Below are 25,830 nucleotides of genomic sequence, written 5' to 3' on the forward strand. Positions count from 1 at the left end.
CGGAGAAGTAGCCCTCCTAGAAGCAACCTGCGGGTGAGGCTGCCGGTGCTGCTTGCCCCTCAAGCAGCTAGGGCACAAAGTGTGAAGGGGAGGGAAATCAGGAAGTCCCTCCATCATCTTCCTCCTAGAAGCCCGGCGAAGAGAATCGAGGTTCAAATGACCATACCGAGCATGCCAGAGCAGCCCAAGCTCATGGGATGTCCGCGCAGCCAAGGCTGTGAGCGTATAAAGCCCACCCTCCTGTGTACCTGTCCAAAGAGCATCTCCTGTAGAAGCATCCTCCACTGTGACTGCATCCTGAGTAAAAATGACTGGGGTACCTAACTGAGTAAGACCATGCACAGATAATAGGTTAAAGCCCAAATTAGGCACATAGAGAACTTTGGCGGAGGAAGACCGCCTGTCAGAAAACATAGGTAAAGTCCCCACTCCATGAACAGGAACTGTAGAATTGTCACCAATGGTGACTGTACCCCCTCTGGAACGAAGATCCTGAAGCCAATCCTGACGGAAGGTTATATGTGAAGATGCTTCACTGTCGACGAGCCAAGGCTTCTCCTGTGTGGTAGAAGCTAGGGCAGTGTCTTCCTCAACAAAGAGATGCACAAACGCAGATTCTGTTGTGGCTGGGGCCGCCTTCGAGTCCTTCTCCTTAGGCTTCAAATGGGGATACTTCTGCCAACACTTCTCCTCGGGATGAGTGCCCTTTCCACAATGGGGACACTTGGGCTTCTTCTCCTTCGCATCCTTCTTATCTTCCTCCTTCTTGTCCTTGGACTTCTCCTGCTTTTGTTTCTTCTTCTTGCCACCACCTGTGGCAGCCGTAAATGCCTTGGTGGAGCCACTGGCTCCCACCTCTTTGAGTCGCTCGTCATGCTCCAAGACAAGCGGGGAAAGCTCCTCCCATAGGAGAGTCTCACGGGTTCTTGTAGTGATGAGGCTGGTGTAGAAGACATCATAACGGGGTGATGGCAGCTGAGTCAACAGAATCATCGCCATATCCTCAGACGATATCAGACGACCAAGAGAGGCTAGCTCGCCTCGCATATCCTCCATCTTCGTGATGTGCTCCTTCATGGAAGAAGAACCATCAAGACTGAGCATCCGCAACTTCTTCTCCAGGTAAATCTTGTGGGCAAATGTCTTGTGCTGATACAAAGACGCAAGCTTTGTCCATACTTCCGCCGCGGTCTTTAACCTGTGAACATGTACAAGAACAGAATCATGGAGACTCATAAAAATAAAGGAACGGGCTCGTGAGTTGAGCCTATCCCATAAGGCTGCACGGTCCATAGAGGTGCCATCGGACGAATCCACGGGGGGTCGGTCGATGGGCGAAGAAACAAGCTCCCATAGATCAAAGGTATCAAGGATGCGAGCCACCTTGCATGACCATAGGGAATAGTTGGAACCATCCAATTTGTCTTCCTTCGGAAAGGAAGGGAGAATCGGCACCTGGATAGAGGGAATCAAGGAAGGCATCCGCACAGTTGATGCAGTCTTCACTGAAGAAACCTTTGCAGTAGATGGAACCCTCTGAGATGCATGGACTGAAGAAGGACGAGTGCGAGGAGGGTCTTCCCGATGTCGAACTTCACGATAGTCCTGCCTCCGCTCAGAGGAATGATGAGAAAGAAGCTCATCCTCTGAGTCTTCAAAGCCTGAAAACTAGTAAGACATCTTCCAATCTGCAAAATACCAAAGAAAGTTGTGCCGCTGACGAAATAGGACCAACAATGTGGTCACCAACCACCAAGATGCAGGCAGAGAGTGCCTACAAACACCTGGATCTGCAAAACACAAATAGATCTGATGTCGAACACCAGAATCGAGACCACCAGCACCGGGAATAAGCCCAGACAGAGGTCGCCTGCAGGATAGGAGCAGCCGGGGAAGAAGCGACCTGCAAAACAGCAAAACGCAAGCTGTAGGATGGTCGCTTTGCAGTAGAAGAGGTCGCCAGGCAGCAAACGCAGGGTTGCTGCGTCACTGGATGACGTGGCAGCCCCTGTGTACAGCAAACGCAGGCTGTACAGCCTTCTGATGCAGTCGCCTGGCTGGGATGGACCTGTTGGCAGCCGCCTGAAGGAATCGCCTGGCTGTTGTGGAACTGTGGGCAGCAGCAGTAAGGTATTTCTCTCGTCCTCCGTGCTCTCAATCAGGCGATGATACCATGTGAGAGTGCGCAGCGAAAGAAGAACACGAACACAGAGGAGAGGAGAGAGGAAGCAGAGAATGAAGGAAGAAAGTCTGCACTGACTGAGATGAATGCTGAATACACTGGAATGGACAGAACAGTCCCTGCACGCAGCCCGGAGCATCAGTGAGGGAACCAGGACAGACTGGAAGCAGAGGCAGCACCAATGCCGGAGACGGAGACGGAGGGAGCAGTGCTGTACCTGCAGAGCATGAATACTGGACTGACTGGGGGGGCAGCTATAAATAGCCTCCAGCCAGAAAACTGGCCGACCAGCTAAACTGGCCGACCTGGCCAGATCTGGCCGACTATGGCCAGATCTGGTCCGACTGACCAGAACTGGTCCGACTGCCCAAAATAATGGGCAGTCACCCCAAAAACAGCCCAGATCTGGGCTGTAAAATGCCCAAGGCTGCATGCTGACTAAAGCATCCTAAAAACACACTGACAGAGCTCCTCTGTCTCCTGTCGGACTCTGACAGGAGCTCACAACCAGGAGATGACAGACTGAGACTGAATAAGAGCAGGCTAACAATTGTGACTAGGCAATCAGGGCAGTGCCTGCGTTGCTATGACTTTGGGCATCAGGCAACAGATTGTATACGTTTCGGAGCCAAGGTAGCTCCGTCGACAGGCCCGCAGGTGGACGCTGACGGCTTACATGGGTCCAGAGACGGTAGAGAGGGAGATGGCAAGGGGGCCTGTAGCTAGCTCCTTAGACGCAACCTCGATAGCAGGGAGCAGGAGGGCGAGCGACGCCCCCTCAGCAAAGCACTCCACAGCCCGCCCCACCCGGTAGGACCGCAGTCCCCCACATCCACCACTTGTGCCACAGACTACCTCACTTGAGATCCCACAGCCCCCACTCGGTTTCCCTACACCCGCCCGCCACATACCTCCCACCATCCCTCGATCCTCTTCCCCCCTACCACCTCCCCTGTCGAGCACCCCCCTTGATCTGCACCCGGTTCAAGTGATCCCCCCCTCCTCCCACCCCCCCTCCTCCCACAGGAGGCGACGAGCCAGCAACGTCTACATCCTCCTCGCACGAGCAATTTTCCCTCTTCCACATAGCCACTAGCTCATCTACCCCTGCCGCTCGTCACACTTTCCCGAGACAGGCACAACTGTTGCCACAGGAGTTCTTCTACAGTGGCCCATGGTCCTACGTGAGAGTTGCGGAGCACAGAGAGTTCCCACTATCTCTAAGGTGGGGATCCTCGTGGTTCGTAAGTTAAGGAGGAGCAAGGTCCATCTACTAGCACCACTGGATGGACCAAACTACGCTTTTTTCCTTCAGTCCTCTCACTCAAGGGATTGAACGACGACACAGATAGAGGAGGAGTTGAAGAGTTAGGTGGTGGATCACATCTCCTAGTGGATGGGAGAAGAAGGACTAGCACTGTTTGCACAACAGTGGCCTGGTTGCATGATGGACATTAACTGGTGGGCTGGTGCCAAGGTCCCACACTTGGGCATTATCTTTCGAGCCCCTCCACAATGGAGAGCTCCGAGGGATGTGATCGAGTGGCCCCTGGCACAGGCGGCCTGTTTCTACCAGTGTATAGAGTCATGACTCTCAGCATGGCTGATAGATGCATTGATAGTATCACCTGGAGCATCTATCACCCCTATGGTCACCATGGGGGATTGGAGTTCGTCGTCCAGACCTGCGGCAAAGCATACTTGCATGCCCCATAGTTTCTCCCCCTCATCAGCAGCCTCCACACTGAATAGATGCTTGTTCGGTCAGTCACATGTTTCCCCATGAGCTTACACCTTGCATCCTGGAATGTGAATAGTCTCCACTACAATGGGGCACTTGGTTCCAGGAAGTTGATTGTTCTGCAGGAGCTGTAGCCTGCCCTTGCTGGATGGATTGACATCTTACTTCTACAGAAGCACAAGCTTACTCCCAAATAGGCCCAATGGGTAGGGAAGGTACTCCCGGGCAGCTCACACACTAGGAGCACGCCATAGGTGCCCACGGCAGGAGTGGAGGCGTATGCATCTCTATTGGCCCGAGTCTCACCGCCTGTGTACGAGATCATGGGACGACAGTGGTAGGGAGAGTTCTATGGATCAGATTGGATATTGGGGACTCATGCCTTGGAGTCCTCAATGTCTATGCCTCTACGGAGGTTAGGGCACGTAGTAGGTTCTGGGTGGAGATCACGGATGGACTCCCAGAGGTGGACTCCTGGATCGTTGGAGGAGACTTCAACAACTTGGAGGCTTTGGAGGACCAGTAGGGCAGAGGCAGAAATTACCAGGGCATGGTTGGGGAGGAGTAGGAGGCATGGGAGGTTTTTCTACTAGTAGCAGGAGCACGTGACGCCTAGGAGACCTTGCCTTCCATAGGAGGGAGAGGTCGTTGGACTTCTCTTGGGGATACAGACGGCTAGGTGGAGTCCTACTGGAGCGGTTGGACATGTTTTATGTGGGAGAGTGGGGAGGCTCTCGTGGAGGCTAGATTGGGTAGTTGGTGGGCACCACATTGTCCGATCATTGCCCACCAATCATTGCCTAGTTCGCCTGACACTTGATCCCCCAGCATGTGCCCTAGACAGAAACACGATCCTGTCGGATCCCCGACTTGATCTATAGGAGGGAGGAGGCGACGAGATAGATAGAGTAGATTTGGACCAGGGAGTGGGGCAGGAGGGACCGGATCGCAGAGAAGGTTGCAGAGGTCCTAGCCGAGTCGAGCAGTATTTGCCAAGAGGCAGCCATATAGGTTAGGCAGCAGAGCTGGGAGGAGGAGAGAGTACTCTGGCGGGTCCTTGTAGCCACACAGAGATTATTACAGGAGGCACCAGGAGATCCCACTCTCCATGTATAGGAGGTGCACGCGCGAACGGCCATTGCTGGCCTAGAGGATAGGCGCTCAGAGTTCTCTTTCCGCACCTTGGCAACTTTCTGGGCGCGGAAGGGGGACACGATGTGCTAGGAGTTTTTCTAGGTGCACCAGCCTCGCACCTCAGGAGAGCAGATACGTAGCCTTCGAGATTAGTATGGGAGGACTCGTTCTAGCCCACACGAGGTGATGGAGATTGCCATCGACTACTACAGACGCCTTTTCTAGTAGGAGACAGCCTTAGCTAGAGGACAATGTTGTAGACAGCAGGTCTGGGATCACATCGTGTCCCTTGTCACAGAGGACTCAGGAGATGGGACGCTCCCTCCTAGCCCCCTTCACAGAGAAGGAACTAGAGGAGGTTTTTCATACATAGGACGGATAGAAATGCCCGGGAGAGGATGACCTCTCTAAGGCCTTCTTCACTACCTACTAGGAAGTGGTGAAGGACCCCCTACTGATGGCCTTTCAAGAGATTTTCACTTCAGGACAGATGCGAGGGGGTCTTTCGGCAGGCCTTATTAGTCTTCTCCTCAAAGGGGGAGACCGGTAGTGAAGACCGATCACCTTATTGTCAGTGGCCTATAAGGCACTGGCAAAGATGATTGGTAGGCGACTACGCCCTGTGCTTCCAAATATCATCCGTGACACACAGATAGGCTTTGTCTAGGATAGGAGCATCCTAGACAATGTATTCATCTTCTTTGAGGTGACAGAGTGGGCTTAGCACAATGGGCGGAGACTGGTCGTACTACTCTTGGATTTCGAGAAAGCTTATGACATGGTGGACTAGGATTTTCTAGAAGGCACCATGGTGAGGTTAGGTTTTCCCTAGGCTTGGATTTGCGGGGTCTTTGCACTTTACAGATCGGCCACCAGCAGGGTTCTCATAGGTGGTAGGCGAGGGGAGGAGTTTTGGCTGGAGAGATCGGTTCGGCAAGGTTGCCCCTTGGCCCCGTACCTGTTTCTACTCTTTGCAAAGGCGATGTCTCACTTCCTCAGGTCACGTGTGAGTGTATTACGCGGTCTCCGACTTCCAATGAGAGAGGAGACTAAGTTGTTAGAGTATGCAGATGATACATCACTCTACATAGAGGACGATGAGTTGATGCTAGAGAGAGTGAGGCTGGCTCTTGAGGTGTTCTATTTTGCAGTAGGAGCAAAAATCAATTGGTGAAATTTGGTTGGTTTTCTCACACACTTGGACTCTAGCATGTAGTGGGGCGTCCACCTGGGATTTAGATGGGTGAGCAGAGGGCAGACCGTCCAGTACCTAGGGTTCCAGGTGGGACTCGACATCACTCCCACGCAACAGTTTCTTTCAGTTCTCGATTCTATTTGGAGGAAGCTGATCTAGTGAAGCACGGCTCGCCTTTCACTAGCCGGCCGAGCCCTTGTTCCTTAACCAGGTCCTTCTAGTGATGGCCTGGTATATTGCCTCGTGTTGGTGCTTCTCATCCTGTGTAGTGTAGCTTCGCCGCCTATTATTGAACTTCCTTTGGTTTGGGTCAGATGACTCCAGGGATTCCAGGGCCAAGGTGGCATTGGCGACCATTATACGGCATCGGTCAGAGGGAGGGCTTGGGATCATAGATAAAGAGTATCAGAGTATGGCCCTCTTGGGCAAGCTAGTTGCTCACGGCCTCACACTAGGAGGGCAAACGTGGAAGGTCCTATTGCAGGAGGGTCTTCAGGATTGTAGATCAAGGCTTGGCGGTGAGTGGAGGTTGTCCCTGAGATGGATCTTCATGTCAGCCCAGATCACCCCCCCAGATTACCTTTCCTATGCAACTTGCTCCGTGTATGGCAAGGCCTTCGTAAGGCCCTAATCGAGAGCCCCCCAGGCTGCCTGGAGGAAATAGACCGTTAGCTGGTGATCTGAAACCCCCAGGTCAGAGATCGGGAAGGGGCACAAATTGGCGAGCACCCCCATATCCAGTGGGCTGGTTGGGAGGCTGGCCCGGCTCGTATCATCAGGACATGGCGGGAGGTGTACAGGATGGTGAACGAGGAGGTGCTGCAGCGAGTACTAAGCTGCCAGAGAGGAGTGGAGTTGAGAAGAAGGGAGATAGATGCAGCAATACCTCAGGAGTGGCTTGCTCCCCCGATATAAGAGCCGATAGAGCCCGAGGAGGTATGGGCCTCTAGGTTTTCACCAGTAGGCATCCCCCTACAGGTGGTAGGTAGAGTGGGCGGCACTCCACCTGGGACCTTCACTGTTTAGGAGGGGGGGGCGTTTGGCTCTTGACAGAGGGCAACAGCATGAGGGAATAGCTATCCTTTCATGGAAGAGGATTCGGGTGATTGGCCTTCAGGGGAAGATATGGTGGCTGGACCCTTTTGTCTTTTGGCAGGAGCTCAGGGAGTGGTGCTTCTAGATCTGGTAGGGCAGGCCACTTGATGAGCTGGAGTGGAATTCGGGAGAGTGCTATGGCCGGCCATTGCGGTCGCCAAGAAGCCACCGAGGTTCGTGGAGTACACCGTTAGGATTGGCAGACACTTACTAATGCAGGAGGATATGGATTAGGTGCCGTCACGTAGCAAGCACTGGGCGGAGGACAGCATCATGGAGCCTTTCCGACGGACCTTCTGGCGCCGCCTATGGGATAGCTGGAGGTCAAGGAGGGTATTGTATTTTTTATGGCTGGTGGCACATGGAGGCTTGGCGGTGGGAAGCTGGCTTGCCTAGATGTAGGAGGAGGGAGGTTGTAAGCGTTGCATACAGCAACCTCTGGAAACCCCAAAGCACTACCTTTGGTGCATTGCCTTTGGTCGAGTGAGGCGGCGTAGCTTGTGTGGAGAGGAGCATGCCGCATCCTTCGCCGTATAGCACCCGACCTTGGATGTATCTCATGGGGAGCTTTTTGGTGGCAGGTGGTTAGTCAGGGCCATCACCTTCTGTATGAGGCTAGGATGCAGGACACTATATTCATTATCGAGGCAGTGTCGTGCGTAGTGGTCGGTTTGGAGGCTCTACCCATCCACTAGGTACTGGAGTCCAGAGTAGACGGCTCTGAGGTATGGGAGATCATAGGTAGTCTTATTGGTTGGCATATTTGGAAGGTGCGGTGTCAGGAGGCTTTCAGCAGAGAGAGACTTTTAGTATAGGCGACCTTAGTAGAGCTTTGGACCTCCTTCATCCACTCCCTCCGCGGCCGATGGGATTAGGTGCAAGGCGAGTCCAGGGCTCGTCAGGAGCTCCGATGTCATTTCATGTGCACTTGGGGTGGCGAGGACCTATTTTTCGTGATGCAGGCAGGCAGCCCCAGATGGCGATACCCACGGCGGCCGCCCCCCCCCCCCCCCCCCCCCACCACGACTTCTTGCCCCCATCCCCCCCGACCACCTTGAGAGGCTTGTATACATGATGTATTTGTGACTTTCATTAGCTCTAGCTAGTCTGTTGAGCATGAGCACTTCGTTGTAATTAGTTTTTTTTTTTTTGTTTTTTGAGTAATATAATCAGCCACATTTTACTTGCAAAAAAATGAAATAAGATGCCTAAAACACCTAATAATGCTAGTCATAGACCATACTCACACGAGCTGGCTAGACTGCTAACTGTCTGTTGTATTTGAGTAATACACGGTCAGATATTCAGATTGGGGCCTCTCAGATGGCACACTTCATGCATAGCCCTGAGACTACACATTGGAAGCAATCAAACATATCTCTTGCCATTTAAAAGGCACTTAGATATTGGGCCTCTTCTATCCTAAAGGCACTTTTATTTCCCTGTATGCATTTATAGACAATGATTGGGCTGGTTGTTTTGACATGTGAGTGGCCACTTAGTGGTAATTGTGCTTCCATCCTCTCATTATAGATGGCTTTAATGAAGAGAAATGGGTATGCAAACACACGCATAAAAGTATAACTTGAAGGCTAGAGTTGAAAGTGGATTGCTTGTGGGCCAAAAGCGGAACATGAGTGGATAGAGTTCACAATCTCTCCCCCCAAACAAAAATTATATATCCTCTCCCCACACGCCACCCACATGTCACCAACCAACCCCCCCGATAGGCAAGCCGATTTCAAACAGAGTGTCATTTGAAAATGTTGAATCCTTTTAGTTTTGTTTTTTTAATACATTTCAAGGTTTTTGAAATGGCATTTCTTGTTTCGGGGTTTCGAAACACCGCTTGGTATTATTATTATGTCTTGGCTCTTTGATCTAGCTCATTTATACAAGGCCAAACATCTATTATGTGGTGGCACTTTTGCCTTCTTATATGAAGATGCATTGGAGAGTCGCATTATGCGCATTGTGCTATTTATAGGGAATGAGTGTTGAGCTTAAACATGCTTTACATTTGATTAGCACTTTTAAACAGCCCCAAAACACGTTTAATTAATGAAGAATGTCAATTTGGTGGGCGGTTCGAGAGAGTTTTAATGGTCCTGTATAACGCTAATTTTTGGGATACCCTTCAACATCTATAAATAGACACCATTTAGTCTCATTCTTTTAGTGCAGATTTCAGCCATCAACCTTCACCCACGTGGCGGTCCACCCTTTGCGACTGCTGCCACTCCTCCATTAGCCCTTGTAGTGCTTGGTGCCTTCCTCCTTGGCTGTTGCTACTGTTGGTGCTCTCTTCTCTGTGTGTTTGGACTCTTCTGCCATCACCAGCACATAGTTTGCCTCCTTTAGCTTGCGTTTGGACACTCCTCCACTAGGTGATAGTTGGCAGTGATGTCCTACACCTTTTGGTGACCTCCTGTTGCTTGTGTTTGACCTTCACCCTACTTGGCGGTAGTTGATGACCCTCATCCTCTTGGCGGCTTTCCTATTGCTTCGTTTGCAGCTTTTTGCTGTCGCCCACATCATTAGGCATTATCCACAGTTGTTGCCTTAGCCTCTTGACACTTTGGTCATCAGCATTTGGTGTTTTTTGCACTCTGACACTTTGGCTAGTGGTCACAACAATTGGGATCCGTCTTCGGTGAATGTCACTCAGACATTGCATTGCTCTGCCCTTGGGCATTCTGTACACACTTACATTCATTTACAGCATTCATTCGCTTTAGAGTTTCTTCTCTTTATGTTTTGAGCTTTGAGTTTTTGTGTTTTGCATTTTGTGTTTAGGGTTTCAGTTTTGCTTTGTCTCAATAAGTCTTTGTGTTTCAATCTTGGTCGCATATGGTGTGTTCCTCAGTTTAAACCCTAGTATGTCTTCACATGGAATCAGAGCCAATGCTCTTCTAAAGAGTATCTTGCGGTGATTGCGGAGGCTAGTCTTGGTGCAAGATGCACACATGACTCTATTCTAACTCATAATGTCTTAGGCATCCTCTTCTTAGGATCCTATGATGCCCTATCAAGCTTCTCTATCATTGGAGGTTTTGAGAAGGCATTATGGTCTTGAGGAGGAGGTGACTTTGCTGTCTTCTTCTTCTCATTTTGGTCACCTTAGAGATGAAGAGTTTGAGGAGTACTTGAGGATCACGCACAGTTCGGTTTACACTCCTGCAACAAGTGCTGCTACTCTGTTTGGACCGATTGGTGAGATTGGCTATCTCTTTGATCTTGGAGGGACTACGATATTTGGCGCGTCTAACGATCCATCTCTTTTATCTTGGCTAGGCTGTATGTTGGGTTCATATAATCCTTTTGAGTCGTATGAGCCAAATGTTAGTAGTTGTTAGCTCCCCTACCACGTCAACAGTGCCACGTGGCAGCAGTCAGATTGTCCGAGTCCGGCAGTCGACTGCATTAAATGTAGCCGACCTGCCTATTTCGGCATTTTATGAGGCATTATTTTCAGCCTTTTTAGAGGCCGAGTTCCAACAGTTTTACTCACTTGTATCTGACAAATTACATCCTGTTGGTGATAGAGACAACACTTGGGTTGACGGAGATCGAGGTCCTTAAGGCAGAGACATACGCAGATATTCTCTCTGCACCCGTGTATAATTCTGCATTCTTATATAGCATTCTTCACTGCAGATTTTTTGCGTTTCATTCTCTCTCTCTCTTCTCTCTCCATTCACTCTTTGTCATGGTCATTCGCTTCTGCATTGCTTCACTTTGACATGGTATCAAAGCATTGAAGGACTGACACCTATCTAAAGAGGAGTTTTAAGCACGACAAAAGGCTGCGTTTTTAGCGTTCAAGTGTGAGCAAATGAGCTGTGCATTAGAATTAGAACAAGACTGAGGTGAGTGTGGGCGTGCGAGAAAAGAGAGGATTTGGTGAAGCTGCTGCTGTTTTTCTGCTATTAGGGAAGGAAGAAGGCTGTGTTTTTGCCTTCAAGTGCAGATTTTACCTTTTCATCACCTTCAGCTCTGTTGAAGAAGGTTCGGGAATCAAAGACGAGCCCTAGCAGGCTGCGTTTTCACAGTCAGAGGGAGTTTCTTTTGCGTTTGTGCAGGCATTGCAGGTGAAGATGTCTACAAAGATTGATGTAGAGTTCCAGGTGATCATGGACTGGAAGGTGCTTGTCCTATCGGCTCTTCCATCAAATTAGAAGCTTGATGGCAACAATTACCGTATCTGGCGAGTGATGATGTTGGCCATATTGGAGTCTTATGATTTGGCGGAACTTGTGATGGAGGAGATCAACTGGCCCTCGGTGAGAGATGAGTCCAAACTCTCTTCCAGTGCTTGTGTAGAGTTGACCAAAGCTTAGTCTCATTGGGACAAACTGAATACCGAAACTGAATACCGGGATTTGTTTTTTTCTCCTTTTGTCTTGTACAACAGCCGTGATAGCCCATATTGAGCACTTGTTGGTTGCTCGCGAGATGTGGGTTGGAGCTCGGCTAGATGTATAATCGGACGACCTTGATAAAGATGGTTTCTTTGGAGGTGCAGATGCGAACCCTGTCCATGACTAAGTCTTCTTCGCTTCGGTAACACATCAACAAGTTTCGGCAGTTTCAAATACAGGTTCAAAATGCGGGGAAGCCCATTTCCTCCGAAGACATGGCGATCACTTTACTGTCCTAGTTGCTGCCACGATTCGGTACCTTTTATTCCACTCTTATTGCATCAGGGCGAGAGTCGACTTTTCAATGGGAAGAGTTAGTTCCTATGATCTTAGACCAAGAGGAACAATTGAAGGGATAGAATGTTTCCAAATCGGAGGCATTGGTTGGTCAAGCCTCTTAGAAGGAGGGGAAGGACCAAAAGAAAAAGGAGGACAACAAATCCAAGAAGGACAAAGAGAAAGAATCAACATGCCATATCTGTGGTAAGACCGGTCATTGGAAGAAGGATTGCTTCGATAAGGACAAGAAGGACACCAAGAAGAAGGACATGAAGGATTTTGGAGTGGTGGTTGCACCCTCATCTGCTGCTTTTCTACACTTAGCGGTCATTGAGGATCCTACGCCGAAGACTTCTGATGTTGCGATGATAGCTTCCCAGGCTCGAGAGTGGATTGTGGACAGTGGTGCCTCACGGCACATGACTCCTTCGACAGTAGTTGTTGCCCATTTGTGACCCTCGCGTAGACAGATTCTCATTGGAGATAGCTCTTCTGTGTCTATTGCTGCACGGGGTGAGATACAGCTGATTCCAGATGGACGTGGTGGTACCCACACTTCTGAGGTGTTTCATGTGCTAGGTTTAGGGTATCATTTACTTTCGGTACATAAGATTTGTTCTCTCGGCCTTTTGGTGGAGTTTGACAGTGACGCTGTTCGCGTCCTTGATCCCGGATCGAGGCAGGTTCTCTCTTCTGGGTATGAGGAGAACGGCATTTACAAATTGAGGTCTTCTATAGCTCTTACCTCTCAAACATAGTTCAAGCTTTGGCATGGTCCGTTTGGTCATCGGAACTATGAGTACATTCGGAAGGCGTCGCGAGGATCGCTTGTTCGAGGTTTGCTGGACATAGTGGTGAGCAAGTAGCCATGTGTCTCTTGCATTCGTAGGAAACAACATTGGGATATGATTCCCCATAAAGCTTCGAGGTGGTCTACTTCACCTATGGAGCTTGTATCTGTCACGAGGACGTGAAAATTTGATGCTTTGCTTATGTTTAATTGACATTTGATTAAATGATTAATCAAATGTGCAATTAAAAGATGCACATGTGTTGCACATGTGAGGTGCAAGCTACTTTTTCATAGTTGAAGGCTGAAGGACCTTGTAAAAAAGATGGGTGTCAAAGGCAAAAGTTGTAAAAAGTTACACTTGTTAGATTCTAGGTGAATTTTGGTGTTAGTTTACCCCTAGGACCATTAATTGGCCATTAAGTGTCAGTGGTGACACTAGGGACTAGGCATTAATTAATGGATTAATACTTGTCCAAGGGTCAATTAATGCATGGGACCATTTTGGGTTGCAAATGGCCTAGCCAATTAATTTTTGGATGGGCAAGGTCAATTTTGTGGGCATGGATTAAGGGCTAAATTAATTTTCAGAATTAATCAATTCTGAAAATTAATTAAATGGCTGGAAATTGCTGAAAATGGATTAATGAAGATTATCAAGGGATTTTAGGAGCTAGCCCATCCCGAATTGATTTGGGGCAGCATTTGGCCAGCCAAGGGTCGAATTGGAGAAGAAGTCCTGGGTGAATCAAGGGGCAAATGACCCAAAAGGCTTGCTAGTCATTTATGACAGCAAGAGCAATTGGTTAGCAGGAGGAGATTGAAGAATCTTGAGTTGTACTCCTTCCAATTGAATGAAAGCTAAAGAAATACCGCAAGGGGCGCCAATTTTGGGGCCAACAGGGTGCCTACTGTCCAAGAATGTTATGGTAAAGTGTGTATTTCATTTTATGTGCATTTATTTATTGCTGTAATTAACTCTTAAATTAGGTTATCACCACCCATTCCAAGAAGGAAGGCTGGTTTCAGTATCTACGGATCTTTGTGGCCCGATGAGGACCGAGTCCCTCAAGGGGAGCTTGTACTTCATGTTGATCGTAGACGACTACAACAAGATGACATGGGCCTACTTCTTGACGTTGAAGTCAGATGCTTTCTTCCACTTCAAGGATTGGCTTCTCTTTGAGGTGAACCGATTTGGCCGGAGACTGAAGACTTGCGATCAGACAAGGGTGGTGAATTTGTTTCTAATGAGTTTGCTCGTTTTTGTGCAGATAGGGGCATGTACCAGGAGTTTGCTAATACCAATACTTCTCAAGAGAATGGCATTTTGGAGCGGAACAACTGAAGTGTGATTGAGATGGCACGTATCGCTAGACATCTTAGTTTCTGTGGGCCGAGGCCATGGCTACAATAGTCCACATTCTCAATCGATCTCCCACTTCAGCCGTTGATAGGATGACACCTTTTGAGGCTTACTTTGGGACTAAGCTTGATGTCTCTTATTTCAGGATCTTTGGGTGTGATGCTTATGTGCACATCTCGAAGACACAGCGTGACAAATTTGAGGCGGCTTCCCGACGACAGGTCTTTGTTGGCTATAGCTCCCAATCCCAAGGTTATTGCTTGGATGATCCCGTGAAGTGGGATGTCTACACGAGCCGAGATGTGCGGTTCGTGGAAGTTCCAGTCACTAAGGGAGGTGAGGAGCACCCTGTTCTTGGAGATCCAGGGGAGAGTTGGGCTCCCGTGATAGTTTCTTTGGAGCCAGAGCCTCTTGATGGAGATTCTTTTTCAAATTCAGAGTCCTCTCTTTCATCGGCAGCCCTAGTGGAGATCTCGTCCGTGGATGTACCCGAGTCTTTAGTGGATGGCGAGCGTCGAGGAGAGATCCAGCCTCCTCCTTGTTGGGCGTGTGATACTCTCCGAGATTCAAGGATCGAGGGGGTCCCTGAGGAGTGGGAACTGCTGGATGGACCACAAAGGTCACGAAGGCACCAGACACATACTACGGAGCTTGTTTACTCTAATTACTGTTTGATGTCGTGTGTTATGCAGGATAGAGTGCCTACATCAGTGAATGAGGCTTTACAGTTTGATCATTGGCGGAAGGCGATGGAAGCGAGTTGGAGGCTATTGAGCAGAATGGCACTTGGTTCCTTGTGTCTCGTCCCTTTCATAAGGTGATTGGTGTCAAATGGGTCTTCAAGTCCAAGTACCATAGTGATGGCTCTTTGGATAAGTACAAGGCTCACCTTGTTGCTAAAGGTTTTGCAGAGCGCCGAGGTGTTGACTTCCATGATGCTTTTGCCCCTACAGCTCGCATGGCGACTACTCGTGCTGTTCTTGCCTTGGTTGGCCATAGGAGATGGCTTGTTTTTCAGTTAGATGTGAAGTTTGCCTTCTTGAATGGTGATGTGAAGGAGGAGATCTATGTCGAGCAGCCTCTTGGATTTGGTTCTTTCGATGTACAGGTTTACAAGTTAAAGAAGGTCTTGTATGGCCTAAAGCAGACTCTGTGTGCTTGGAACAAGAAGTTGACTCGTTTCTTTAGGCCAAGTTGGGATATCGGCGCTCTAGGGCCGATCCGCAGCTTTCTGTGCACACTTTCAAGGGCGGTCATGTGTTGTTTGTTTTGTATGTTGATGACTTGATTATTGCCGGTGCTCATACCTAGAAGGTCGAAGAGACGAAGGCAGCCCTACACCACAAGTTTGAGATGACAGATTTAGGACTTCTCCATTTTTTTTTTGGGCAATGAGATTTATCAGTCTTAAAAGGGGATTTTCATCTCTCAGCAAAGATATGTACAGGAGCTCTTGGTGACTTTTGAGATGGAGGATTGTCGGTCCATTTCTACTCCTATGGATCTGAATTGGAAGGTCACTTCACACGCAAATTCTCCTTTGGCGGATGCTACTCGCTACTGTAAGTTGATTGGATCATTGATTTGGCTCCTCAACACATGGGTTGATCTATGTTTTATTATAGGTCTCTTGGTTGGGTTTATGAGTGCGCCTTAGCAGGTGCATTGGCAGGCTGCTCAGAGGATACTATGGTATCTGAGGGGGACCTCCGGCTTAGGGATTCATTATCCAGTAGGTATAGGCGGTACTGATCTTGTTCTTGCCGGTTGGAGTGATTATGATTGGGTTGGTGATGTGGATCACAGGCGGTCTACTACAGGTTATTATTTTATGTTGGGTGATGGTGCTATCTCTTGCAGTAGCAAGAAGCAGCCCACGGTAGCCCTATCTTTGACTGAGGCCGAGTATTGGGTTGCGTCTTCTACCACACATGAGGGTGTGTGGCTTCGGCCGTTGTTGGAGGAGCTTGGATGCCCCTAGACTCATCCTACTATCTTGCGGTGTGACAATCAGAGTTGCATTGCTTTGGCACGGAATCCCATATCCCATGCCCGGACGAAGCACATAGAAATCCAGTGTCACTTCATTAGGGAGAAGCTTCTGGATGCGACCATTGATGTGGGGTATTGTAAGACTGAAGACAATCTTGCAGATTTGTTTACGAAGGGCCTTCCCCAGGCTTCACTTCATTGACATTCCAGATCCCTACATCTGTTACCTTGTCTAAGATTTGAGAGGGGGTATTAGCAGTTATTAGCCCCCCTGCCACGTTAGCAGTGCCATGTGGCAGTTTTGCCATGTGGCAGCAGTCAGACTGCTGTCCGTGACTGACTGCAGTCGGCTGCCTGCCTATTTTTGCATTTTACGATGCATTATTTTCAGCCTTTTTAAAGGCTGAGTTGGAGCAGTTTTACTCACTTGTATCTGACAGATTACAGCCTGCAAGTGACGGAGACAAGAGTTGGGCTGACGGAGATTGAGGTCCCTATGGCGGAGACATATGCAGATATTCTCTCTGCACTCGTGTATAAATCTGCATTCTTATACGACATTCTTCACTGCAGATTTTCTATGTTTCATTGTCTCTCTCTCTCTCTCTCTCTCTCTCTTCTCTCTCCGTTCACTCTTTGTCATGGTCATTCGCTTCTGCATTGCTGCACTCTGACACCAAAGCCGTCTTTCGTTTCTTCTTTTGTTGTGCAGGATGTGGATGATTTTTTAGTATGTTAACTTTAATAGAGGAGGCTCTCGGAGCAAATACCCTTCATCAGGTATATCTTTGCCATTTGTTTCATTTGAGCAAGTAAACCACACTTTTCAACTCCCTCCCATCCCACCACTATCTTCTCCACATTTTGATCTACTGACACCTTCATTCCAAAACTTGCGATTTTATTCCACTTCTACTCAAAGCACATTGAGGGTTGGATCTTCCATCTCTTCTAACACTTTTTCTTTCTCCATCCCACCATCTATCTACCCTCCATTCACTTCATCTCTTCGTGCATCGTTAGGGGGAATGCCATCCTGACAATGTACCTTCCACCTTCCACCTACCCCTACTTTACCACATCCTTTCACTCTGGGACGGCTATGATGGGCATCCCTTTCACTTTCCTAGGGAACTCATAAACCCCTTGCACAACCTTTTAGACGTAGGGATATCCATCCTTTGCTTATAAACTATCATCACACATCCCTTGGGTCACTCTTATGTAGGGATTTTCATCCTTTGCTTGTTGTGTCTCTATCCCTCCACCTTGGGCTCCGTAGGTGGTTACCATGCCCATACCCAGTCCACCCTTGCTCACATTTGGATGTGCTATGCACACTCCTCATACGCATGGTGGGCACTCAGGAATTCCTTTTTGCCAACAAAGAAAGAAGATGATATGAATGATTCCAAATTGGAGAATGGCTATAAATAGCCACAAAACCCCTAAATTGGACTATTGAAATCTAGAAATGCAATAAATGTCAGTGGACTAGCATTTAATGCTGGTCGTAGTACAATAAATGTCTAAAAATGCTAGATGGCCACCAAAAAATCTGACTAGTAAGGACAATTTTTGGCAGGTGTGGACAGTTTGGAAAATGTAGAAATTGCTCATGGAAAACACACTGGACCTTGACAAACAAAAGAAATACACCCAAATAGCCACTCTAGAATGAGTAGCCTCCCCCATTAAAACACATGATAGACCTGTTAGAGCTCCAAAAGCCCTCATCTAACTCAGATTGAGGCTCACATGCAAGAGATGATAAGGCATGGCAAACATGACTGCGAACATCTTCTATCCTTGCTCTTCCAGTAGGGATGCTTCATCATCTTCATCCACATGGTTCTCGACACCACATGAAGACCGACATTCTTTGGGTCCTCTACCTACTTTGGCCTTGATATCTAGGTTGAGAGGGGTTCCTACCCTTTTTGGTCTTCGGGTTTTGGCACTTATCTTTGACATCGGCACTTATCTTTCACTTACCTTTCTCTATGCCTTGTATGATTTCATCATCTTTGTACTAAAGTGCTTGGGCAAGTGAAGAATTTCCCCGTGAGGGACACTGTCCAAGTGGAGCATTCTTTAGCATGTAGCATACTATGCATCCCATTGTGCAGAGCACCATTGGATGGATCCTAAGTTATTTTCATTTGCGGATTACACCACCATCCTTCTTTCCATGATACTTTATCACCTTTTCCTCGTCATTGACATCCTCCAGTGGTTGGATAAGCTTGTACTATTATGTGATGTGTTGGGTGTACCGTTCCTACTCCCGTCTTCTCGGTCATTGTTACTTAATTGGTCGCCACCCGTAAAATAACTTTTCATCCCCCCAAAAAAAGTACAATGTGGTTCCATGCGCCTTTGTAGGGCTTGGTAGGCCATTGGATAGCGGACATGCACCCTTTGTCCAATGCCTTGTCCTCTCTAGGGTGATTACTTGGACTCCCTTGGTAAGGTAACCATTACCTTTGTAGTCTTGGTAGCTAGTGGGTAGTCGACATGCACCCCTTGTCCAATGCCTTGGTTGCTTTGGGGTGGGATGCCGTTGGGTAAACATTGTTGGCCTTCCCTTTTAGGCTTTGCTTTGGGCCTGAGAGGGGGTGTTGAGCTAAAACATGCTTTGCAGTTGATTAGCATTTTTAAACAACCCCAAAATACACTTAATTAATGAAAAATACAAATTTAGTGCGCAGTTTGATAGAGTTTCAGTGGTTCCCCAAAACCTAAATTTTGGGGCATCCTTCAACATCTATAAATAGATAGGCTATCCACCATTTAGTCTCATTATTTCAGTGCAGATTTCAGCCATTAGCCTTTAGCCACGTCGCGGTCTATCCTTTGCGATTGTTGCCACTCCTCCATCAGCCCTTGCAGTGCTTGGCGCCTTCCTCATTGGCTGTCGCCTATTGTTGGCGCTCTCTTCTCTGTTGCATTTAGACTCTTTTGCTATTGCCAACGCAGAGTTTGCCTCCTTCAGCTTGTGTTGGATACTCCTCCACTAGGCGACAATTGGTAGTGATCTCCCACACCTTCTGGTGACCTCTTGCTGCTTGTGTTTGACCTTTACCCTACCTGGCAGCAGCCAGCAACCTTCTTCATTCTCTTGGCGGCTCTCCTATTGCTGCGTTTGCAGATTTTTGCTGCCGCTCACATCATCAAGCATCATTCACAGTTGTCGCCTTGGTTCCTTGACACTCTGGTGATCAGCGTTTGGCGTTTCTTGCACTTTGACACTCCGACTAGTGGTCATAGCACTTGGGATTTGTCTTCGGTGGATGTTACTCTTTGACACTGCATTGCTTTGCCCTTGGGCATTGTGTACACTCTTACATTCATTTACAACATTCATTTACCTTCTCTTTGTGTTTGGGTTTTGAGTTTTTGCATTTTACATTTTGCGATTACGGTTTGAGTTTTGCTTGTCTGTGTCTAAGTCTTTGTATTTTAGTCTTGGTCGTACATGTTGTGTTTCCTTAGTGCAAACCCTAGCATATCTTCACAATGAGATCCTACAAAATTATGTATGGAGAGGGAGCCACTCTAGTAGGTTGGAGTGACCTAGACTAAGTTGGAGATGTGAATTCGATGCTCCACTACAAGTTTTCCCTTCTCCCTTGGATCAGGAGCTATCTCATGGAGCAGTAAGAATCAGCTTACAATGGCCTTAATCTTCTACGGAGATTGAGTATTGTGCCCTCTGCTTTACTGCTTAGGAGGTAGTTTGGCTTTGTTGGATATTGGTGCAGATTGGCTTTCCATAGATAGGACCCACAGACGTACGTGTGGAAAACAAGAGTGCCCTAACTCTAGCGAAGAACCCTGTGTTTCATGCCCACATGAAACATATAGAGGTTCGGTACCATCATGTATGGGAGTGGATCGTGGATTCCAAGCTAGCAATGGTTTATTGTCCCATGGAGGACAATGCAATAGATCTCTTCATGATGCCTTTGTCCTTCATCTTAGAGGTTGCTGGGTCTTTAGACACTCCCCAAGATCTAAGAGGGGGTGTTAGCCTCTTTTATTTTATGCTGTGGTCTCTTGGTTGTGAGTTCAATCAGAGTCTGATAGAGATGAAGGAGCTCCGACTGTTTGTAGTCTCATTAGTTTTTTGGGAGTGTGTTCAGATCGGTTGCCTTTTATTTCAGCAAAGTACATTTCAATTTTATGCTTCCCCTGGTGTGTCCACATGTGTTGCAGGCTGGCGATCAGGTTTGGGACTTGCAGCTACATTAATTGCAGCCACCCATGCAGCAGTCGGCCAGCTTTATGTAGGTGACTGTGGTTAAATACTGGTTGGCCCCTTTTAGGGAATGCTTATGCAATAGTTGGCTAGAATTGGGGCTGCTCCACTATATATTGCAGCCCCCCCACACTTGGCTGCACTCACTTTTTTGTAGGTTCAGCATGTTCTCCATCATTAGCCTAATCCAGTGCCCTCACTGATGCTTTGGATTCCGTTTAGGGATTGATAAGTCCGCATTATATTCAACATGTCATTTCAGATCAGTGAAGATTTCTCCTTCTATTTTCTGCGTTCATCTCAGTCTCTCTCTTCCCTTTCTCTCGCTGTGATTGTGTTCTTCTTCCATTGTGCACTTTGACAGGATCAACAACCTCCATGTTTGGGTTTACTACAACTTCATTACATGTGGCTCCACCTGCAGTGACAACACTTGAGTGGCGACGGGGGGTGATATGACCTTAGAAGATGGGTGTAAACTTGCTTTGCTGACACAGCAGAGAATAGTCATTGCTCTAGTAGAATTTCGGCTATGAAATAAAGCAAAGAGGAGGTTTATGCTTGAGGATTATGATCTCTGAGCCAAAGTGTCGGTGTAGAAGGGGTACCGGTAATCTCTTTGACAGCGACTCCCCATGGCCATGTAAGGGAGACTGCTCCTTGCTCACAGTCACATAGTGAGAGGAGGGGTATCGGTCATCTCTTTGGCAGCGTCCCCCCATGGCCATGTGAGGGAGACTACTCCTTGCTCACACTCACATAGTGAGAGGAGGCATCCCCCCCTTCCAAACCAAAAAAACAAAAATGCTTTTCCTAGCTTTAGCTTTCCTTCAAGCTTAGCTTGTCTTGTTTCCTCTTATTCAGCTGCTTGCATTTGATCAATCATGGCATCCAAAAATGCAAAATGCAGCAGTGTCTATTTAGTTCTTTATCTGGTGCAATGTTGGTTTCGTTCTTTATCTGATGCAATTTTTGATAATTCATTTTGAAGATCAATTATAAACTGAAAACTGGAACACTTAGATAGATACTGGAAGCAATTTATTGAAGGTCCAGAATCAAATCGATCAAGGGCAGGAAAAATTTACTACAAACCAGGGGATGTTACAATTGAAATATGGCGACATCACAATTACTATGTTCATATCGAAGGCATCTAATAGGATAACTCACAATGTCGAAGCCTACTCATTTGGATCCTAATCAAGTCTTGACTATGCGATAGATGAATGATCTAAAAGACAACTAGAAGGAAAAAGTGGTCCATGAGAAAAATAAGTCTTATGTGGCATTCAATGCTGTCATCAGAACACATATAAAAATTATTCAGAGTGCTGAATAGATGTTATAAAAGTGTCACATCCGTATCTCTGATGTTAAAATGCAGTGGTTGAGAATGACAGTATGACATGCCCAAAAAGCAAATGTGGGCATAAATTATCGATGGAGTTACCATCGTTTAGAAGGCAAAAGTGGTCCATGAGAAAAAGAACTCTTATGTGACATTCAATGCTGTCATCGGAACACATGCAAAAAAATTGCAGAGTGCTGAATAGATATTATAAAAGTGTCGTGTCAATATCTCTGATGTTAAAATGCTGTAGTTGAGAATGACAGTATGACATGCCTAAAAAGTAAATGTAGGCATAAATTATTGATGGAGTGGTGATTTTTGGATTGTCTGCTGTCTTTTATTTGTTTGTGTAGGAAAGTGATCTCATTAAACTTTAAAGTGGGATCTACAGGATGATTAACAAAAATGATCTGCTTAATTCTTGAAAGTTGTTGGTATCTGGTTTAGGTTTTGTTTCTCTATCAAAGAGATTGCATTTGAGTCTTCCAATGTTTAGGACTAAGGTGCTTGTTCACTTAAAATTGGATTTCAAGCAGATTCACCCAAGAGGAAATATCATCCCAAAATCAAGTGAAGGCATCGGTTCAACGGAAAATCCGGCAAAGCATTGCAGAGGAGGTAATTTTCCGGCATCTAAAGCTGTTTATGCTTACAGCCTTCATTGAAAACTCTGCTTATTTGCACTTTTGGTTTTTGTCTTTATTATGTATATCAGATTATGATAATAAACTTGATGTTTTATGATTTCTCCATCTATTCTCAAGGGCTAGCTTGTAAGCTTGGTAATGATGACGGTGAAAGTTTTGAACTGTGCAGTATCCAATCACTTTTATATTGAGTCTGGGAATCTATCCCTGCTACTTAGGTTGTATAAATGGGCCAGCTCATTAAAGACACCACATAATTGTGACACTTAATAATAGGGGACACAATATGTTATTACAATAATCTGTATGTAAAATTTGACTACTTTAGTTGAGAAAGCCTCATACATACAATACATAGAAAATTTTATTCGCTTCAAAATATAGATACAGGAAAAGCTTAGCATGAAAAACCAAAATGATTCATAAATATTGTAATGTACCTGGTGCTAACCATTGGATTAGGGATCCGATTTATAGGTATCAAGGGATTATAGGCTAGGGTCTCACAAGTAGACTTTGTGAGGCCAATAACCGATTGAGATAGTAGGACGACTGCTTAAAAAATCCCCTACATAATGACACATTGTGGGCATCCATTGTCATTGTTAAGAGTCATTAGTCATCTCTTGTGCCATGCCAGCAGTGCCATGTGGCAGTCTGCCACGTGGCAGCAGCAGTCCGACTGCGGCTGCATTAAATACAGCCGACCTGATTATTTCAGGTATTTTTCAGGCATTACTTTCAGCCTTTATAAGGCTGAGTTTCTAGCAGTCTTGGACTTTTGTATCTGACAGATTTCAGCCTGCCGGTGACGGAGATTGCACTTAGGGATGACGGAGATCGAGGTCCTCGAGGTGCAGACATACGCAGATATTTTCTCTGCACCAATGTATAATTTTGCATCCTTATACAGCATTTTTCATTGCAGATTTTCTGCGTTTCACAGTCCCGTTCTCTCTCTCTTTTCTCTCTCTGTTCACTCTTTGTCATAGTCATTCGCTCCTGCATTGCTTCACTTTGACATGGTATCAGAGCATTGAAGGACGATCTAGGGTGGACCCATCTAAAGAGGAGTTTTCAGGGCGACACAAGGCTGCGTTTTTAGTGTTCAAGTGTGAGTAGGTGGGCTGCCATCAGAACAAGGCTGAGGCGAGCGTGGGCGTGCAAGAAAAGAGAAGATTTGTTGAAGCTGCTACTGTTTTTTTGTTGTTAGAGAAGGAAGAAGGCTGTGTTTTTGCCCTTTTAAGGGCAGATTTTACATTTTCATTGCCTCCGGCGGGTAAAGAAGGAACGGGACAAGTGAACCTCAGCCATAGCAGGCTATATTTTCATAGTTAGAGGGGGCTGCTTTTTGTGTTTTGTGTAGGCATTGTAGGTGGAGATGTCTTTTAAGGCCGAGACAAAGCTTCAGGTGATCATGGATCAGAAGGTGCCCATCCTACTGGCTCTTCCTTCAAATCAAAAGCTTGATGGTGAGAACTACTGTATCTGGCGGGTTATGATGCTTGCCATATTGGAGTCTTATGATTTGGTTGAACTTGTTATGGAGGTTGTCAACTATCCTTCTTTGTGAGACGAGTCCAAACTCTTTTCCAGTAAGAAGGTGGAGTTTGGCAAAGGCTGAGGCACATTGGGATAAACTCAATTCGCTCGTTTTTATTTCTCTCATGTACTACAGCTGTTATCTCTCACATAGAGCATTTGATGGTGGCTAGGGAGATATGGTTAGAGTTGGATCAGATGTATAATCGGATGACTGTCATGAAGCGTCTCTCTTTGGAAGTGCAAATGAGAACTATGAGTGTCAACAAGTCATCATCCATGCGGGAGCATATCAACAAGCTAAGGCAACTTTAGATGCAGTTTCAAAACGCATGGAAGGCGATCACTTTTAAAGACAAGGTGATAACTCTTCTCTCACAGCTACCGCCTCGCTTCAGTGGTTTTTATTCCGCCTTGATTGCTTCAAGCTGGTCTAAGACTCTTCGGTAGGAAGAGTTGGTTCCTATGTTCTTGGACCGAGAGGAGCAATTGAAAGAAACCAATGCTTCGAAGTCTAAAGCTTTGGTTGGTCAATCCTCTCAGAAGAAGGGGAAGGACCAAAAGAAGAAGGAAGACAAATCTAAGAAGGACAAAGAGTATACTTGTCACGTTTGTGGTAGAATAGGTCACTACAAGAAGGATTGCCTCAACAAGGAGAAGAATGAGAAATCTTCAAAGGATTTCCGAGCGGTGACTGCTTTCTCATCAGATGCTTTCCTTCATTTGGAGGTGGTTGAGGATTCGACTATGCCGACTTCTGATGCTGCATCGACTGCCCCATGTACTTAGGAGTGGATTGTTGACAGTGGTGCCTCTCGGCATACAATTCCTTCTTTCGCAGGTGTTACTTATTTGCGGCCTTCTCATGGACAAATTTTTATTAGAGATAGTTCGTCTATTCCTATTCAAGGATGGGGTAACATGCATCTTATTCCAGATGGACGTGGTGGTGCCCATGCATCTGAGGTACTTTATGTGCCGGCTTTGGGGTATCATCTTCTCTCAGTGCACAAGATTTGTGTCCTCCGCCTTTTGGTTGAATTTGATGTGGATTCTTTTCGGATTCTTGATCGAGGATAGAGAGCGGTTCTTTCGTCAGGTTATAAGGATCACCCTGTCCTTGGCGATCCCTGTGATAGCTGGGCCCCAACAACTGTTTCTGTCGAGCCTATGTCTCTTGAGGATTCTTCTTCGGATAAGGAGCCTACTATCCAGCCACCGGATTCACTGATTGGTCCTTCATTACCGGTGGACCTTCTAGAAACTTCAACAGATGGAGAGTGCCGAGGAGAGATTCGGCCTCCTTCTCATTGGGCCCGTGACACGCTTCAAGATTCAGTGAACGAGGGGGTCCCTGAGAGAGTGGGAACTGCAAGATGGACCGCGGAGGTCACGGAGGCACCGGGCACATTCTATGGAGCTTGTTTGCTCTAAGTATTGTTTGATTTCCTGTGTTATGCAGGATAGAGAGCCTACATGAGTGAAGGAGGCTTTACAGTTTGATCACTGGCAGAAAGCAATGCAAGTCGAGTTGGAGGCTATTGAGCAGAATGGCACTTGGTTCCTTGTGCCTTGTCCCTCTCATAAGAAGGTGATTGATGTAAAATGGGTCTTCAAGAGATTGGGTTGGTGATGTGAATCAACGGCGGTCTATTACATGTTATTGTTTTACCTTGGGTGTTGGTGCTATCTCTTGGAGTAGCAAGAAGCAGCCCACGGTAGCTCTATCTTCAACCGAGGTAGAGTATCGGGCTGCGTCTTCTAACACATGTGAGACTGTGTAGCTTCGGCGGTTGTTGGAGGAGTTTGGCTGCCCCTAGACTCGTTCTAC

General features: G+C 47.1%; 1 protein-coding gene across 2 annotated transcripts in view; it reads left to right on the forward strand.

Moving 5' to 3' along the window:
- LOC148036932 (pseudouridine synthase and archaeosine transglycosylase (PUA) domain-containing protein) overlaps positions 1-25,830 on the forward strand; it is a 129,885-nt gene that overhangs the window by 35,126 nt on the left and 68,929 nt on the right. For both annotated transcript variants that reach the window (XM_087675858.1, XM_087675857.1), the window contains exon 2: positions 22,347-22,428. In XM_087675858.1, the coding sequence (XP_087531984.1) occupies positions 22,347-22,428 (82 nt within the window). The remainder of the gene's footprint in view (positions 1-22,346; positions 22,429-25,830) is intronic.

The sequence above is a fragment of the Lygodium microphyllum genome, chromosome 4, assembly GCF_053477565.2.
Source record: "Lygodium microphyllum isolate KBCC chromosome 4, Lygodium_microphyllum_v1.1.10, whole genome shotgun sequence".
In the NCBI taxonomy this organism is placed as follows: domain Eukaryota; kingdom Viridiplantae; phylum Streptophyta; class Polypodiopsida; order Schizaeales; family Lygodiaceae; genus Lygodium; species Lygodium microphyllum.